The sequence below is a fragment of the Mytilus californianus genome, unplaced genomic scaffold, assembly GCF_021869535.1.
Source record: "Mytilus californianus isolate M0D057914Y unplaced genomic scaffold, xbMytCali1.0.p SCAF_3, whole genome shotgun sequence".
Classification (NCBI taxonomy): Eukaryota; Metazoa; Mollusca; class Bivalvia; order Mytilida; family Mytilidae; genus Mytilus; species Mytilus californianus.
In genome coordinates this window covers 34,959,896-34,980,498 of record NW_026262679.1, presented here as the reverse complement: position 1 = coordinate 34,980,498, position 20,603 = coordinate 34,959,896, and the positions used below count along the sequence as shown (strand labels likewise).

The following is a 20,603-nucleotide window of genomic DNA, read 5'->3' as shown; positions in this document are numbered from 1 at the left end:
AATGTAGGCAACGTTGATGTATCAAAAGGTTTATCACTCCATTTCGAGTGATTCACAGTATACTTTGTTATATTTCATATCCATAACCATCATAAACAAATGGTTGACGGAAAATATGCTGAACCAATTTCAATATATTTCTGAGGCGTTTTGACACTTTTAACAGGTTCGATTTATGAAAAACAGTAAGAAATACTTACAACCAATTTATTGTGTACGGAAGAGTCCTCACAAACATTATGTCAGATATTGAGTTACCATCTAAATATCTGTAAAATTAAAGTACATTTATGGTAGCATTACATAATGTTTGCATAGTTACACGTAAACTGGTCGTTAAATATTTTATATGTAGTGATGTATTTTGGCAATGTCTACGATGTACGAAAATAACACATTACTTTAAAAAATAGGCAGAAGATACCAAAAGGATCGAAAGACGATAGTGTGTGATGAGATTTAGTTAGGGAATTCGATATTTGCTTTACCATTGTTTACTTAAACGAATTTTATGACAATACCACTGAATTAATTATAATGATTTTTTTTTGTAGTATATTGAGAAATAATTTTGCTATGTATCCGTGTGTGTATTAGTGAATTATAAAGTCTATAATTTTGTTGATTTTTGAAGCCCAAACCTTCTATCGTTTTAAATACGCCAATGTAAGATCGAAAAACTATACCAATACAGTCATATAGGTTTTTGAAGTTCTAACAAAAAGTTTGGGTGATGAATGTTTTGTAGTATTAACAAGAAATTGTATTAAAATTTCTGTCATTTTCTTCCTACCCAATTTATCCCTAACATTTATTCTGATATGTCCAGGTTATTGTTATTGAATCTTGTGCAATTCGATTGGAGGAAGTTATCATTGCTTCACCTTTACCTGTTTACCTCTTCAAATAAGTCATGTGTGTATTATGTCAAAACGTAAAATTCTACTACGTAACGATTATTGTTAAAGGAAACTTTTTTGTTTTGAAGATTTAATTTTTAATAAATAAAAAGAATTTACTCTTGTTTGTGGATTTACTTTTATAGTTAAGATTTGTCTTTAGTTTTCTGTCCACATTCAAGTCGAACAAATTTAGTCATTGATTTTTTTTTTTTGTAAATATTATAAAAACAATGTGTCTGGATAGGATTATAGACTAGAGAATAATGAGCAAAAGCAATAAAAAATGGAGAAAAATGTCATAAAAGAATACAGAAATGAAGACTCCACCCAGACCCTCGTACTTAATCAGATAAACTTTAACGTTTTTGAAAGTAACTCATCTGAATGCTTTTGAAATATAATTATATTCTGTATATCTGAACAACAGGTTAATTTGCATTTCTTTTGACACACACGTGTCCAATAATTTAATTGAACATCAAACTGGACAATGGACGAGTTCATGATATGTTTATAAATGAAACAAAAGGTATGAAAGGTTGGTTTTTTCATTCTTCAAAAAAGTTATCATCTTGAAGAAAAACAAAGAAATAAATAGTAAACACGTCTACGCAAGGTAAAAAGGCGCATTTTTTTCACAGGAAATTGCATTTTTCAGTCTTATTAAGCTCGAATTCTATATGACTGTCATACAAGTGAGAGGTTAAGCTAGCTATAAAACCAGGTTTAATCCACCATGTTTTACATAAGGTAATGCCTGTACCAAGTCAAGAATATGACGCAGTAGTTTGATGTATTTAGGCTTTTAATTTTGACATTTGATAAAGGACTTTCCGTTTTGAATTTTCCTTGGAGTTCGATATTTTTATTATTTTACTTTTTTCTGTTATTATTCCAATTTAATTCAAATGAAAATTGTGATATAATGAGGTCAAATTGCCATAATCATATACTATAACAGAAATGTATTTTATCTACAATTTTCCAGAAAAAACTTTCCCAAATAACTTTTAATTAATAACAATAATCTTGAGCTTTGACACGTTGACCGTAATATCGATAGGCGTCTTGTCCTTCCACATATCTGCAATCTTCAGAAGTATTATTGTAAACAGGCAAGGAATACTGGGTTTGCCATTCGAAAAAAAAATCCGAAAATATTCTTGTTTTTGTTACAGTGAACTTGAATTTGAATCCTATTTCAATAGGTGTCTTGCCTTTTATTATGTTATTACCTCATTTTTCTCGTAGTCACGTGCTCACCTCGGCTGTGGTAGGTCGTTAGTACAATTCCCAGCATGCTCAAACCACTGATTTTAGAGTAGGTATTTGCTGCTTCTCCGCTAAGCATACAAGAATAAGGAATAAGAGCGAAGATTTGTCATCCCGGCGTCAGAATAATATGTTGACTGTTATGGTACATTTTGAACTAGCACGTGAAAAGTCGGTTTCAAAGTGTCGGTCTAGTACAAAGCAGGCTTCCTATTCATACTGCATTGACATGTCTTCGTTCTGAAGGTACATTTAATTTGCCAATTGACCTTAAACAGCCATCAATGCATTTATCTATCCTTTCTGTTGTCTGCAATTTTCAAAAGTATCAGTCTAAGCCTCTAAGGGAAACTCAAGTTACCAGTGGAAACAATTTATGAAAATATTATATATTGCCGGCAAAAATGACCTAAAATTTGGACCTTTTTGACCCCAAAAACTATAGGTTTTCCACTTTTCCCCATGTCTTCCGTTTGAATAAGATTCTTTTGAATCAGCCAAGAACAACCCAAGTAACCCCCCGAATACCATTTTACTCAAACAAATTGTTTATAGTAACAGTTTACATGGAACTTTTACATATGAACCATAAAATCAATAAATATCTTCCCCTTTTCTATATGGCCAATCTGTAATAGTTTCATTTTAATCAAACAAGACTAGCTGAAGTTGCTATGCAGTAACCATTTTTCGCTTAAATTTCTATTTAAGCTATAGTGACTCTAAACTTTCACCCATTGACCTCCAAATTAATAGGCTTCTTTCCCTTCCATATCTTATCAAACAAGGAAAATGCTAGTAACCACTCGGAAAATTCTATTAGCACCATTGAAATTAGACGGATGACGGACCGACTGACCAGAGGACAGATTGATGGAAAAAGCGATGACTTTATGCTCCAGAAATTTTTCGGGAGGATAAAAAACTGGAATAAAGGAAACTTACAGACCTTGAAGTGCAGTTAATGCAGCAAAAGTTCCATTCTGTATGAATGATATACAATTGTTATTCAGTGATCTGTAATAAATATAGTTTTAATGAGAACAGATATGCATAAACATTTCTTATAAAATGAATTCATTGTGTGAACATTTGTCAAAATATATGTGGAGACTCAATATGAAAAATAAACATGTTTAAACCATTCCTTAAATCAGATAAAATAGTACGGAATAGAACGTTCTGTATATCTTATATCTTAAAGGAAGTAAAGTATGATTTTCTATTGAAATAAATTAACATTACAATTAAAAGGCATTTAAGTATACGTGAGTTACGTAAATGTAACATCTCCTACTTCATTTGCAATACCTTATCAGTTAAGAAAGTCTTTTAACGATTTATAATTATCGGAGTACATTTATGTAATTCAGTTGATTTAAATATTCATAATAGCATGTACTTTTTACATATTTTGCTGTAAATGGAGAGTGATGGCCCTCGACTATGATTTTTAATTTACATTTTGTATATTTTATATATAATATACAAATTATAATTAATTTGTCTTTATTTTGCCTGTGTCTCATACACACACCTGTATACCAGACACTAGTGTGTAACTATTGTAAAAACAGATAGATAACTATATACGAAACAAGGGCCAACGTAAAAGCAAATTTAAAATGCTAATCGGCCAATTTGATATGCTGCATAACTTGCGTAAATTGACAAGAAAATTCTGGAAACATTGTTCACGGAAAGCCCGCCGTTGAGGAGACTATTGTGGATTCATTATTATTTGTTGGATACCAATTTTCGTGGGTCTCGTGGGTACAGGTGAACCACGAATTTAAATGTTCAACGAAATACAAATTTCTATCAGATTGTCTACTGACATTGGCAAGAACACGAAATCACATATCACGAAAATGCATTTTGTTTGCAATCCACGAAAATTGGAACCCACGAAAATAAGTGAATCCACAGTATGACGTTACTTTATTGTTCGTAAAGCTCTAAAACTCTTGCATTAATTCCTTGCAGTTCATGCATGTAATACAGTATATTAAATCTATTGATTTACATGTTATGTTTGCATTCACTATGAATATCTGTCTATTTTAAAAATAATTTATTCTGCTGGTTTCAAGGTAACCACACACCGCGTCTAGTGTCACCACACATTTTAACTTGAAGTTCCTCTTGGTTCAAATCAAATTTAGCTCTTGTCAAGTGCCTTTTCAAATTCATTTGCAGTCGACAGAGTTATTCTTTTTCATGATTTTGTTTCCTGTCACTTTGATGAAGAAGTGGAAAATTGGATTTCATAACGTTGAATAAGATTGACATTTTTGGGTCATTTTCTTTATAATAATGTTTATTATTATTATTGCTCTACATTTTTTTGCTCCTTTAATGATTGTAGAAATATCCTCTTTGAAGTGCTTGAGTGCAGAATTTTCTGTATTGGACATGTTTTGTTTGCAACTTTTTAAAGCTATTTGGAACTTTGAAATCGTATCGATATAAGTTTCAAAATATTCAGCCTTTCCTGGTTCAGGTGTATAAGTTGATTTGTTCCTTGCAATGTCACATTTGTCTGGTAAAAATGTTTTCACATCAGTTTGTAGTTCTTGTATATTCTAGTAAGGTATCGTCGCACATTTAAATTCTTTTAATAGTAATGCTAATTCATCATCACGATCGTTCTACCAGAAAAAAATAGTATTTTTTGGTCAATTCGTCCTTATTTCGAGTTCTTTGTTTTTCTTAAATTGGATCCGGTGGTTTTAAATCCGATTCTCTCCTTAAAAAGGAATTCGTGATTCTTGTCTGCATGTACCATGCCACGTCTTTCATGTTTCTCTATACTTTTACCCCTATCTCGTATATCTCCTTCATCTTCGTCCTAATCCTCTACCAATTACTGCAATCAAATTGTCATTTTTCTGTTGATAGTTTCTAGTCTGGGAATGATCACGGCTTTTAGTATTTTCGACGGGGAGATTCCCTTCTAATTCTATTAAACTGTCGCACATATTTGGTTTGTTGACTCGGTTGTTGTCTATAATATGATATTTATTCGTATGGGAAATTAAATATACGTCTTATTGCATTCCGTGAAGAACTTCGATTTCTGCTTTCGTTGGTTCCATCAACATTGTCCAATTTGAGATTAAACTTTAGTTTTGACTCCGTGTCTCTAGCAATCCGTTTAGGTTTAGTTTCATTATGGAGCTCTCGCCATACTCTTTTCATAGTTTTCAAAACGTTCCTGTTGTTTTTTCCATATTGTGTTGGATTTGTCTTCTTTTTGCTCAGTATCATGTTCCCATATTGTGTGAAGTTTTTCTCTATTGTACCGTTACATATTTCTGAGATTTCCGTCATCATGACGGCGCCATTAGATTGATGTATTTCTTTATAGCTGACTGTTCTCATATGAAGTAGTGAGATTTCTGCTCCCAAACAAAAGAGAATAAGTATCTATGTTTCCGTTTGATGCTTTCTGTCAATTTCACGGATTACAAATTTATCTGGTTAATGCTTTCCGTCAATTTCACGGATTACAAATTTATCCGGTTAATTATGATTTTCTCTTGTTCTTCAATTTTGATAGATTGCAGAGGGTTTTCGCCTTGAATTTTATTCCAGTAAGCTTGTTTTCTTTCATTGAGACATACTTTGGAAATTTTACCCATCGACTCATTTTGACGGCTTACTTCAGCTTGAATGGCATTTATTTCGCTCAATACTTTGAACGGTTGTTGAAGGAGAGAGAGAGAGAGAGAGAGAGAGAGAGAGAGAGAGAGAGAGAGATTTGGAACGTCCCTAAATTACAATGACAGTTTTTTTAATGTTTCTCATCTTAAAGTAATATTTGGATTGATTGATTGGTGATTGCCTTAAGCCGCATCAGCACAAAAAGGCTATATCGCGGCGAATAATATTTGGGAAGTCAAATACATAAAATGTACATTATGTCAAATACTTTACTTACAGAGAATTCAAGTCCGACGACAGAGACTCAGTAAATGACAGATCATTAATCTTATTACCATCCAAATTCCTATAAACGACAAATAATACATTCAAATAATTTAAAATATATTATGAAAAAAAAAAAAATCGAGATGGTGAAATTTTAACCATATTCAGGTCCTCAAAGTCTGCAGCATTTCCCTCTTTTTATGTTAGATGATATCATAAGAAGTTTTTTTTTATAATTTTTTTTTTATTCATCATGGATTGACAGGCATTTACATATATTATCTATAGTGGCACATAATAAAGCAAGCAAGAAAAATAAGCATAATCAAGCAAATAAGAGTAAACAAAAATAGTAATAAAAATACGATATAATATAACAGAATACAATATATATATGGACAAAGTATAACATTTTCATCAAATAATATAGTGATAATGGAAATTACATTTCAAGCACATTTATACATAATAATTCACTATTAAATTATTTAATGACTTTATCCCAGGGGTTCCAGTACATGTTATAATCTTTCGCACTCATATTTTTTGAGGAAATATGCTTTTCTAAAATTAAGTTTTTTTTTATATAGTTTTTAAGTCCCTCTATATATCATAAGAATTACTCTTTTAATGAATATATACAATAATATAACTTGTATTTTGCGCCGCTTCTTGCATACTCAATTTTGAGTTTTCGATCTTGAATGAGTTTTTATTAAATTAAGATAGAATGAGAAAAATACATATCTCCACACATGCTTACTCAGAATAAATAACATAGGATGATTTGTACAGTAGTCAATATTTCTCATCCAAAAGAAAATCAGGCCATGAAGCAAGATCACTTTAAAATGAACACTAAATGCAAGATAAATAATCGTATGCTATTCGTTTAATTGAAACTATCTAGTTTGGTTTAATCATAGTTGACAATGTGAACCTCAACACATCAAGTGTGACACATTGGATTCCTTTACAATTATTTTAATTTAGAATAATTAATAAAGTTATGTCTACGTGGACAGCTTTTATTTGAATTAAACAGTCAACTTGAACTTAGTTTATAACATATTATTCAATCTTTATATTACAATAATAGATTTGTAATGATTTTGAAATTTTTTCTTAAACATGAAGGGTCACCGTTTTTGATCTGGATTAGTTTTTGATTTTATATCGGTTGGTGACACATTAAATTCTGTCGAATACTAGTGCCAGATATTGGGAAAAAAAGAAATCAGAACGTTTAATCAATTTAGACAGGTTTTCACGAGTGTTTGTTCGGAGCCTGTAGTTGAAAATACAATATTTAAAGTATTGCACATACTTTGAAGCACCCTGGAAATAAAATAGTTGCATGCAACACAAAACATCACACCGACACATATTTATAAAAAAACAAACATCGGTATTGAACAGTCTATAAATTCAAAACATAATTAGTATACATACTCTTAACAGTTATGTGTTAAGTTTGTGTAAGTATATATATGTTTTTTTGACTTATTGATTTCTTTTTAAAGCTTAATAGATTTGCGAAAAACGTCCGAAATCAAAAGTCCATCTTTTTTTAAAGGTTGTATATACATATTTTTCTAATTCAAGCTGATACACAATGTAACTTCCTTTTCGTTTAAACAAATTTAAGAATATCAATTCAACTTGTCATTAGTACAGTTGTCTTTGACGACTAATGTAAGCAACAATGTGCGTATTATTTCACGGCTCGCACTATAGATAATCAACAGAGGGCAGTCGGTTACGATACATGATATATTTGTTTTTGAATCACGAAGACCGGTATGTTCAAAGAGATTTCCGTCCACTTGTGTTGTGCAAACAGTAACTATTGTGTTGAAAATCTTTAATGGTCAAGTATGTAGTAGATTATTTTGCAGAGAGGGATTATGAATATTATATGTTTCTTGGTGTATGTAATGTGTTTGAGATTAATTTATTTCCACTTAGTAGAAAATTCTTGATATCTCAACTTTGTAAAAAGCGTTAATGTATACTTTATCTTTATACTTAAATTGTGATTGAAGACGGTATTGAAGTCGTGTATGTTGTAGGAAAAATTATCTAAACATCAGATAAATTCTAATGTCAATTTAAAGTATAATATATATTCCTTAAATATTGATATTTCTATTATCAAGAAGTGAAAAGAAAAACCAACAATGCCACAATTGTTTTTTTTTTCAAATGCCGCTCAGTTTATGTTAATTTGATATTCACTACTTTTACTGATTTGAATGGACAATAATATCTATAACATTATTTCGAAAAATAGATACATGTGATCCAAATGAATAGTACATTCAAACTTGATCATTTTACTTACAAGTGACGTAGTCCGGTTAATCCATCGAATTGGTTACTTAGTAAGTCACCCAGTGAATTGTTTTTCAAGGACCTGAAAAAAGACATGTTATATGAATTAAAAAATCATTATTATTTTTTATTTGAGAGAGATCTCCCATAGGTCAAACTTGTGAAGTATTGACTTCAAGTTTAACGTTGAAATAATCGGCTCGATAGTTTCTATGCAAGCAGCAATTCTATATTAAATAAATCTTGATAGAAAACATAAGCTCTTAAATAATGAAATTTTTTGACAAATGAACATGTCATATGAATATGACCCTTATGAACAATTTCAATGATAAAATTGAAGTTTCCTTTTTACCGTAAAAAAATCGCAACCATCGTGTCATAAGTTTTTTTTCAGAAATGTAATATCCACTCACAAGGTCTGCATCATTTTTGGTAAAGTCACGTCCATGATACAGCCATGTTACACTAATAATTTCCATTCTTATTTGTTGGAAATTCAAGATTTTATTTTTCTTCGCTTGGCATTTCAAATAAGACAAAGAATACTTAAAAACATTGACATGATTTTGAACGTCCAGGCTATTGATTAATCGAAAAACGTTAACAGTTGATTACTTAAATCCAACAAAGGTTTTCGAGACCTGATTTCAACAGTAATTTCATAAATCTACATAATGAAACCCTAAAAAAACATTTAAAAAAACTATATTCAACAAATATACATTTGCATTAAACAAATACTATTTAGCATTTTTAATGTTGAATGAAGATAATGAAAACAATCTTACAATATATTATGCACTTAATTCATTGATAATAAAATATTTCAACATTGGAATATCCTCTGCTGCACTAAACAACCAGATTTGGTACATCAAAGTCACAGATAGCTTAAAAACACAATTAAATAACAATCACGATCTTTTCACAATTCGTCTCAAAAAAGAATTGAAAAGAATGATTTTCTTTTAATGTGGAAGTTTACAAATTCATATTTATCAAAATCATAACAGATTTAATAACATTGATATATGATTTCATGATATCTTGACCTTTATTAATCAAAATTTTAAATCGTAAATATACCCCATCATGATACTCAATTGACGCTTTGTTATCTAAGAAAGTATTGTTTGCAAGCATGATATAAAAATAGGAGAAAGAGAGGCGAAAGATACCAAAGGGACATTCAAACTCATAAGACAAAAATAAAGTGACAACGCCATTGCTGAAACAGAAAATGAAAACAGACAAACAACAGTACGAAAAACACAACATAGAAAACTAAAGACTGAACTCCACCAAACAAATGGGGGTGATAGCTGGTTCTCATGAAGGATAAGAATACCCTGCTCCACATGCGACACCCGTCGTGCTACTCCTATAAAATATGTTAATAGACTATATCAATTGATAAGGCATCACAAAATCGCAGATTGGTAACCGACTCTTATCTAACCCTAAGACATTACTAAGATGTGGAATGATTGCCAATGAGACAAACATCCACCAAAGAGAACATGACCTGAAATGTAAAGTTTGTTTTTACAAAATTTAGTCTGTTTTAACATTGTTTTTTCTCTAAGTTGTAAATATGCTCCATTATAATTATCATTTGAAGTTTTGTTAACTTAGAAAGTATTGTCTGAAAGAATAATACAAAAGAAAATATAAAAATTAGGAGATATGGGATGATTTCTAATGTAACAAATATCCACCAAGGACAACATGACTGGATGGAAAATTTTATTTTACGAAATTAGTCTGTTTTAGGTTTGTTCATTCCATAAGTTGCTATCGAATCATTAAAGCCTTGATCATCTTTAAAAGCTCATCTCAAAGATACCAGGCTTATAAATTTGTGCGCCAGACGCGTTTCGTCTACACAAGACTAATCGGTGACACTCGAATTCCAATAGTTACAAGAACAAATCAAGTAGATACATAGAGACCCAATAGTTCCCAACAAAACATTTTGTTTAATGAGGCTTAATATCACTTTACCTAAAAGTGTTATACAAAGTATAAATCGGTCTACTTTCAAAGCCCTTCCTTTCCAGTATGCATATGGAAAGATTAAAAACAAATTGCTTACATATAAATTGCCAAAAAAACAATTTTATGACTAATTTTTCATAAAAAAACATCAGACGAAAGAACAAAAGTCAACAGCTTCCAAATCATGAATCATACATCTTGTCATATACGGTTAATATAGTTTTTTAATCAAATTCTTCCGTAAAAATGGGTTGCTTTATACCTTCTTTAAACTATAAAAGGCAAATTGTGCGATGACAGTTTATCCCGCCTGACGGAAATAATAAGTTAACATAAAATTGATATGAAATGATGCTTTGGAAGAATTTGAAATTCAAATATCACATCTTTGTTTAATAAAATATTTTATTTGACCATGCCTAATCGAAATATATAATCACACCACTGTAACATAAATGACAACACTGCTAGCACTGAACCGGGCAATAACCGGCTCCATTTCATTATTATGGTCAGTTGAGAACTTAACTTAACGACAAAATAAGCTTTTTTTAATTTCCAAATGTGAACGTTTCATTTATTTGTAGCAAAAATCAAGCAGCATTCGATTATAAAGTGTATAACATGGAGTGCGTTTGCTATCACAATACCATTAATATAGGGTTCCTTCTTTCACGGAACTATAGAATTTACGGTTGTAAATGTTCACCCAAAAGTTGTATTAACCACATCATGTGAGTTGGTTGTATGTTGTGAAATTATGTGTCTCAGATGACCACGGATATGTTCCAATTGTTGTTGATATTATCAAGTAATCTCATTCTTTAGAATGGTATCACAAAATGTGCATCTTATCAAACTATTATCAACATAACAGGTGCCACTAGTATAAATCTAGACAAATTGAAAGAGTTGGTTTTACTTCGTTTCATTAAAAAGAATGGCGAACGTAGATACAAGTATCTTGTCTTGGGGAGGGATAAATCCTACTTTGTAAAGAATCACTCTGATTCAAACAAAAAATTCTCTGAAACTGACATTATCAAGATGCTTGATTTTCTGATTGACAACATATTTGTTACGTTTGGAGGACGTGTTTTTCAACAGACTGTCGGAATTCCAATGGGACAAATTGTGCCCCTCTTCTTGCCGACTTGTTTCTTTATTATTATGAGGCTGACTTCATACAGGAACTTCTTAGGAAGAAAGATAAGAAGTTAGCAATATCCTTTAACTCTACGTTCCGCTATATAGATGATGTTCTTTCACTAAATAGTACAAAATTTGGTGACTATGTTGAACGAATCTATCCCATCGAACTAGAGATAAAGGATACTACAGATACAGTTAAGTCTGCCTCATATCTTGACTTACATCTAGAAATTGACAATGAGGGTCGGTTGAAAAAAAAACTTTACGACAAAAGAGATGATTTCAGCTTCCCAATTGTGAACTTTCCATTTCTATGTAGCAACATTCCAGCAGCGCCTGCATACGGAGTATATATCTCCCAATTGATACGATATTCCCGGGCTTGTGTTTCCTATCATGATTTCCTTGATAAAGGATTGCTGCTCACAAGGAAGCTATTAAGCCAAGAGTTCCAAATGGTGAAGTTGAGATCATCCTTTCGTAAATTTTACGGACGCCATCACGAGTTGGTTGACCGTTATGGAATAACCGTTTCACAGATGATATCGGATATGTTCCTTATGTCGTAACTACAATACCCTTCCCTTTTCACGAATATGACTTACCGAATTAGAATATTTACCGGATTTGTAATAACATAAGCAACACGACGGGTGCCACATGTGGAGCAGGATCTGCTTATCCTTCCGGAGCACCTGAGGTCACCCCCCAGTTTTTGGTGGGGTTCGTGTTGCTTAGTCTTTAGTTTTCTATGTTGTGTCATCTGTACTATTATTTGTCTGTTTGTCTTTTTTTATTTTTGGCCATGGCGTTGTCAGTTTGTTTTCGATCTATGAGTTTGACTGTCCCTCTGGTATCTTTCGTCCCCCTTTAGTAGAGATCCGTGTTGCTCATTCTTTATTTTTTTAATCTTATAAAAATAAGGAGATGTGGCATGATAGCCAATGAGACAACTATCCACAAAAGTTCAAATGAAGTGGATGTAAGCAATTATAGGCGACCGAACGGCTTCAACAATAAGAAAAACCCATAACGTATGGTCGGCTATAAAAGGCCCCGACATAAAAAATATGAAACAATTCAATTAAGTGGTTTATGAATAGTCGTGTTTTCTAAACCTTGGTGTGGCATGTTATTGTCACGCCATCTGGAACAAACATTTACATAACTGCAAACCCACTAGTATATGAGGAAAATATGGATCGACAGGGACGTTAATGTAGGGAATGCTAATAAAACAGCAGAATACAAATATTTTCACTTCTGAATATAAGCTTACCTTAACATGTTGACATTGTCAGTTTCAATTGGTCAATATAAATCAATGACCTCATCGTCTGTTCTTTTTCTAATAATGAATAATGTGTCTTGATACAGGTGAGAGGTTTAGCTGGCTGTGAAAGCAGGTTCGATCCACCGTTTTCTACATAAGAAAGTGCCTGTACCAAGTCAGGAATATGACAGTTGTTATCCATTCGTCTGATGTGTTTGGGCTTTTGATTTTGCCATTTGATTGGAGGACTTTCCTTTTTGGGTTTTCCTCGGAGTTCGGTGTTTTTGTGATTTTACTTTTTAATGGGAAAGTGTTCAGATAGGTCAAACTAATGTAATGAATTTAAAAAAAGTAAAACATTGAGATGTAACTACATAATTTGAAATACTTACAATGTATATAATGAATAAGATAAAGATACGACGAATGACAAGTCAGAAATCTGGTTACCATCTAAATACCTATGAGAATAACAACAATTTGTTTTTATCATGATTACATGTATCTAAGCAATATGCAAATTTTCTAATTTTTCGATTCATGAACCAAATGCGCAATCTATATGTAAATGGTAAAAAAATGGAGGTAGCAATATGCATGATAAAATTGGGTACGATCATGGGTTAATTGCCATTAAAGAACTTTAATTTATCCCATATTTCTAACGAAAACATTAGGTTTTGCATATGTTATAAAAGCTGATTTGCCTAAGTCATTTTGCTGCCTGGGCCAATATGGGCTTCCTATACAATCTCAATGGGAAAGCAATATGAAGTCCTCACATGAAAAATCCATATCGGCCCTCTTCCGGTTTGGAGAGTTATGTTCAATCTTTGAGACTTACTTTATTATAAAGTAACCCTGCCGTTTATATAACTGTTTGAACAGCACAGCGTTCAAAGAAATAAACTGATCTTTATCATGGAAGTGAGTGGGCCTATATAATGTCGTCATTGCTAGAAACAATACGTCTTTTATAATAGTCGGAAAAGACCAGATGGTTACGGGAATCATTGAGTTATTATTGCATAGTTATAAAATGCAAAAAATAATAATCAAGAAAGAACAAAAAAAAAAAAAAAAAAAAAATTAAAAGCAAACAAATTAAATAAATACATACTAGTAGTCTTCATTCAAATGTTAATTACATGTTGCTGTTCGAATTTATAGGCTTAATATGTGATAAATAGATTACTAAATGGCATTTTCCATATTGGGCCTGGTGTCAGCCCGAGACTCCCATATCGATCCAGAGGATGAAACCCTCCCAGAGGGCTGATACCAGGGCCAATATGGAAATCGAATGAATTTAATAGGAACAACAATAATTGCCCTTTTCGTGAATTGGAAATTTTTGGGAATTCTTTCTTTAACAAGGGAAACTCTTGTTGAGAATTTATGACCAAAGAGCCAATTTTACACCACAATTTTAATTTTCCTTTATATACGCTTGAGTTCTTTTTGTTCCTTTTTAACGTGTGTATAATTCCCAACTCGTTGGCTATACCAATGCAATGTTTGTTGTAACGTCTGGGATTTTAACAAACGCTATCATTGTCAAACTAGTAAATTATGAAGTCATGTACTTAGTATTTACTTCCTCAAAATTACTAAAAATTTCAGTAAATAATTTGATAATACTGATTTTGAAGCTTTGCGTTACCTGTGTAGAAAACTGATTACAAACGGGATATCACATCCTTATTTTTCGAGATGTTGCTAAATGAGCTACTAAATTGAGATACATCCTTGTTAATTGGTGCTTTTTATCGTCGTTTTCTTACATCCGTTGGAGATGATCTGATTGTGTTTTTCTCAAACAAAGTCAGGCTATATAGACCATGTATAGTTCGTTGCTGAGTATCTTGGAGCGTATTTATGTTTACGGACGTGCATTAGAAAGAAGATCATAACAAAATAACATTTCATTCCATTGACCGTAAAAACATAATACGTTTGTCTAGGTACATGTAGGGCAGAAATTATAACTTGGGTCACTTCTTCGGACGTTCCTTTTCTTAACTTATATTTTCTTAAATGGAAACATACACCAATTCAAACGTTTTACTGTTATATTTTGTAAATAAATGTGCCACGTCATGAACAATGAAAAAAATGACAAGTGATAAAATACACAGCATATTTTTGTAAGGTTTCAAATATACTAGTCACAAACCAAAAAAGAACGATACTGAACATTGATTATTATTATTTTTTTAAATTTCTTTAACCGTTTCATATTAGTTTTATATTTCATAAAATAATTACTTTAACTATACAAACTTAACAAAGAAAACAGATGTGTTGCCTCATTGCACTGGCTGTTCGAAGATGTTTGTCAACACGAACATTGATTATGTAATCATGATTCTAGTCATCTCTTACAACGATGACATCTCTAAATCTGCGACACATGGATCTAAAGTCAGCGTTGAATAAAGGACAGCGAAATGTTACTCCACTCATTTAGCTAGGCGGTGCATATATGGTTTCTTGACTCTAGTGGCTGCCGACGTCAACAGAAACTTTTGTCAAGTTTAACGTGTGATACACGTGGCCATGGTATAATGTTTATGCTATATTGCGCAATACATTGGTTGCATAGTCGTTGACGTCACACACTGCAATTTCCTTAAGAAAAGTATGGCGATTTTCATGCGTAATAAATGGTTGGACAGTTGCAGAGGTATTTTTGTCTGAATAAAGCACTCCAGTTAGACTACTGTTGATAATTTATGAGTCAGTACGTGTACAGTGTGCGATTTCTGTCCAAACCATCAAGTTGCCAATACCAAAGTGATCACGTTTATTCACACATACGTCTGGATAACGTTTATTTCGGCGTCTGATAACTCTGCCATTATGTTACGCAATTTACCTTTGTGTTAAGTATTTTTGGTAAAGCATTTTTATTATTATTTAAATTTATGAAATTATCCATAACGAATTTGAAGAAAATTAGAGTAAACCTACTCAGTTTTTTACGTGCAAACATTGTAAGCAAACACACAAATATACTAAATTTGATTGTGATAACATAATTTATTTTTTTGCATTTAACACTCCTACCGTATAGTGAGCCAAAAACGATCTCCAGTATCTGACTTGGGACAGTCCCAAAAAGAATGTGGCGGCTTAAACGTGTTTGTGAGTGCTAAACCATCCCTTAACTTGGAACAATGATATAACAGCACACCATAAGACTATTTGAAAAAATCGGTTGGAGGGGCCTTGACTCATTAGATCATAAGATCGATAGGAGGCACACACCATAACTAACAAAAAAAAAAAAAAAAAAAAAAACAACGTATCGATCTAAGAGTACTCGCAGTTACTGAAAACTAGTTCATGTTAAATAGAGCTAGTAAATAAATGAGGTTCAAAGACTAATAAAATGTAACACTCTAAGAAAAGCATGACCTTCTGGATTTCAAAATTATTAATATAGACAGCATGTAGGAACAAAACTCTTATTTATTGATGTCTGCAAATTGTTTAACCCCAGTGTTTTGGTAGTCTTCTTTATCTGATAAATCAGGCGTGTCAATCTTGACGTCACTCCTCCCCAACATCGTCTATAGTAATCAGAAAGTTTGTTGTTAAGTAGCAGTTGCAATTTTGTACAGGAAATAGATATACATGTTTATTTTTGTAACAATATTTGTATTTATTGAAATATTTCAACTACATGTTACCATCATTTTGAAATGGACTTATTACACCCAGAGAGATTCACTTTGTTGATTTGTCACGCTAGTTTCAAATGTGTATATTTATATACACAACATTTTAACTGGAACCTCTGCAGATCTACAAGCCGGACATCAATTCCTATTTTAAGATTATATTCAATTTGTTCACTGTTAGATTGCTGAATATGTTGTGGATATGACAGTTGGCGTTAACATTCTCATATATTCACTACTGGACATGTCTCCCTAGTAATTTATTAATACTTAGTATAGTGAAATGGATAGCTGTTATGTTTTTGTTTTGTTTTTTATGCCCCCCACCGTAGCGGAGGGGGCATTAAGTTTTACCCTTGTCCGTCTGTACATCCGTTCGTACGTCCCAAAATTGGTTTCCGTTCTCTAACTTTAGTTTTCCTCAACCAAATGTTATGAAACTTATCCACAATGCTTATTACCACAAAACACAGATCGAGTTTGAATTTTGGTGGCATCACTTTTACTGTTCAAAAGTTATGTCCCTTTACAAATGGAAAAATTGCTGATTTTTTTGTTTCCGTTCTCTAACTTTAGTTTGCCTGAACCAAATGTTATGAAAGTTATGCACAATGCTAATTACCACAATACACAGATCAAGTTTGAATTTTGTTAGCGTCACATTTACCGTTCTAGATTTATACCCCTTTACAAATCTCAAAATTGCTGAAATATTTGTTTCTGTTCTTTAACTTTGGTTTGCCTCAACCAAATGTTATGAAACTTATGCACAATTATAATTACCACAAAACACAGATCAAGTTCTAATTTGTGTAGTTTCACTTTTACAGTTCTTGAGTTATGGCCCTTTATATTGTTATATACAAGCGGGGGCATCATCTGTGTCCAATGGACACATTCCCCATTTATTTTTCATATTAGCTCCAGTGCAATTATAGTCGTTTACAATGTTTTCATTTAGTGAATAAACAATGTGTACTAGTATATGTAATATACAAGAACCGTTCGTCATTAAACATATTCATATGGATAATATGGGATCGAATTTCGGTCATAGTCAATTAATTGGTCGGCTCAACTACTATTGCTGCGAAACAGGCAGATACGGTTTCGAAGATATGGGTAGAGGCATACAATAGTTTTGGACAGTTCTATAGTTAAACTGGTACACGTTTATTTATCCAAGACAGGTCAGTTTTTTGGTACATTTAAAAAAAAAAAAAAAAATGCTCATATTCATTGGTTGATTATTTTTTTAAATTTTTTTTCACCAAGCTCTAATTATTTTTTGAAAAAAGGTTTGTTACAGTACACATAACCAATTTGGCACAATCACTTTCTCGGAATAATTTTGGGGATACTCAATGCGTTACAAGGGCAGCATGTGTAACACATTTCGTTTGGGCAATGTAATAATGGATTTTACCCATTCTTTATTTGTCACAGTTCTCAGGCAGCCCTGAATAAAATGGGTAACAAGGCAGCCCTCTCGTTGGGTGAACGAATCATTTGTTTGTCCATTTGACAGTTCTTTTGGATACATGTTTTAGTGTGCAAATGGTTTTTTCACTCAAGGTTATCTGTCTCAGGTTGCAAATTGAGCCCATACCCTCTAAGCATGGCTTGGGCCAGCGCTCAACATGCAGGTATATAATTTAAGAGTAGATATTAAATATACTTGAGTTACCTATGTTTGACATGGGTTGGGCCAGCGCTCAACATGTCACGCGTAGAGAAGTATTTCGAAGCTCTTGTCAATACTCTCTATTAAAGGCTCTCTTTGCTATTAGGCTCACATTGTTTGAGGTTTCATTCAATACTCTACGAGTTATGTTTCTGTTAGATGTATACTCAAGCGGATCGTAACTTTCTCCTAATGGTCTAAGTAATTTGAAGTTACAGTAATACATCTACACTCTATCGTCTATTGCAGTTGCAGCGATAGATGCTCGAATAATGTGAATTTAATTTCTTTATTGAGATATGTATTTTATTTATTTTTTAAATAGATATCAATCATAAGCATGTTGCCGGTAACGCCAATTGTTTTTATAATTTTTTATATTTGTATTTATTGTGTTTTTATTATGTTATGTATATATATTAAATATTTCTTCATTTTTTATTTATTTTGATTTTTTCCATTGGGTTATTATTATTATTATTATAATTATTATTATTATTATTATTATTATTATTATTATTATTTTTAACTTAATTGAAATTACTTCATCAGTCGTTCTGGGTCTGTTTACATAAAAGGTTTGATTAATAGCGCGGAGATGCTTCTAACACACATTAAATCTTAAATCAGCTGGGGGAAGGTCATCGTCCGTTCATATCTTTGTTTGAAAGAAACACGGCACATAAACTGTACACACATAAAATTAAGTTATGTTTTAATTTATCACGAACTTAATCAAGGTAAGTACCGATAAAGACAATATTCCGAGATCTAGGAATAATGAAAATATTAGAGTAGGAAACACGTCTGTTTTTCTATAAAGACTGGGCTAATAAATGTATCTGGTTGATACATGATTTGCTAGATAATGAGGGTAAATTAATGTCTTTTGAGCAATGCCAAAATATTCATGAAATTTTCTTGTTTATAATGGGGTTATATCAGCAATAAAGTCATATAAAAAATCTCTCAAACATAATATCTCTCTAGACAGTTTTTATAAAATGCATGGACCAATTCTTCCAAATAATATAAGAACATTATTTTTATCCAATAAAGGCTCAAAAGATATATATAATGTTTTATTAGAAAAAAATAGTACAAGGCTTAACTGTGAAGATAAATGGTCTCTTAGATTAAATAAAAATTTGGATTTGAAAAAAGTGCACAGTATGTCTTTTTACACCACAAAAAGCTCAAAACTTCATTGGTTCCAATACAGAATAATACACAGAATCATAGGCACAAATAAATTTTTATTCAAAATTAAGATAAAGCAAACAGATAAATGAATTTTCTGCAATTAAGCTATTGAAGATATTGAGCACATGTTTTGGACATGCTCTAAAAAATTAGATTTATGTATTCAACTCAGTGACTGGATTTATAACCAAACACAAATAGTAATTCCATTTAATATGGATATCATTTTATTTGGAAATTTAGGAAACACGGGAAATAATAAGATAAAAAGCTTAATAAGACTCATGACAAAATTCTATATCTAAAGAACAAAACTTTGTGGAAATCAGGTAAATTTTACAGGACAAAAAAATTACCGCAAAGAATCTCTTACACTAGAAAGTAACCCTTTCCACATGGCCAACATTTGCTGGGACCCCTGGCTTCCAATACTAGAATAACTAGGTACCATGTTTACCTAAATTAGTTTCACTTTACATTTATTTACCTTATCCACATCACCATCTATGTTATAATTTAATATTGTTATATGTTTGTTGTTTTGTCTAAGTTTATATCTGCATTTATGTTCCTTTATAGTTCCTTGTACAAATATCATCCAAAATATCATTAGAGCTGTAATGAATGTTGAAAGTAAGACATATTTTTGTTTTTTTAATTTTTGTTTTTAATTTTTTGTTTTGCTGTTTTGCTGTTGTGATTTTTATTTTTTCTTCTTCTTCTTTTTCAACAAAACAGATCATTCTATATTGATATATGTGTTATTTGGATATATTATAATTTAGAAATGTATATATTTCAGAAATAATTTAACTAATAAGTACTAACCAAATTATTATATACTACTAATGGTTAACGAGGACGGGTTAAGGTACTGTATTTGTTGTTGTATCGTACTAACAAATGTTAAAATTATCAATAAAGTATGATACACATTAAATAAAGAAAATTAAAAAAAAATATTCCGAGATCTACCATAGTGTTTAATTGATTACCATTCAGAACAAATTTATTCATTAGATCAATATTAACGTGGATAGTATCTTTATTTGCGGGTTCATTAACACTATCACAGTTAAAAAAGGAAGACATCTTATATTTACGTTATTTTTCATTTCGCAAAATAAGTTTGTTTACAATATTCAATAATGCACAAAATTCCT

At 31.6% G+C, this 20,603-nt stretch overlaps 1 protein-coding gene across 10 annotated transcripts in view; it reads right to left on the bottom strand.

Moving 5' to 3' along the window:
* The window catches only part of LOC127734438 (platelet glycoprotein V-like), a 100,650-nt gene that overhangs the window by 21,658 nt on the left and 58,389 nt on the right, over window positions 1-20,603 (bottom strand). For all 10 annotated transcript variants that reach the window (XM_052244299.1, XM_052244300.1, XM_052244298.1 and 7 more), the window contains 5 exons: window positions 13,260-13,328; window positions 8,452-8,523; window positions 6,118-6,186; window positions 3,120-3,191; window positions 201-269 (listed from right to left, as the gene is read on the bottom strand). In XM_052244299.1, the coding sequence (XP_052100259.1) occupies window positions 201-269; window positions 3,120-3,191; window positions 6,118-6,186; window positions 8,452-8,523; window positions 13,260-13,328 (351 nt within the window). The remainder of the gene's footprint in view (window positions 1-200; window positions 270-3,119; window positions 3,192-6,117; window positions 6,187-8,451; window positions 8,524-13,259; window positions 13,329-20,603) is intronic.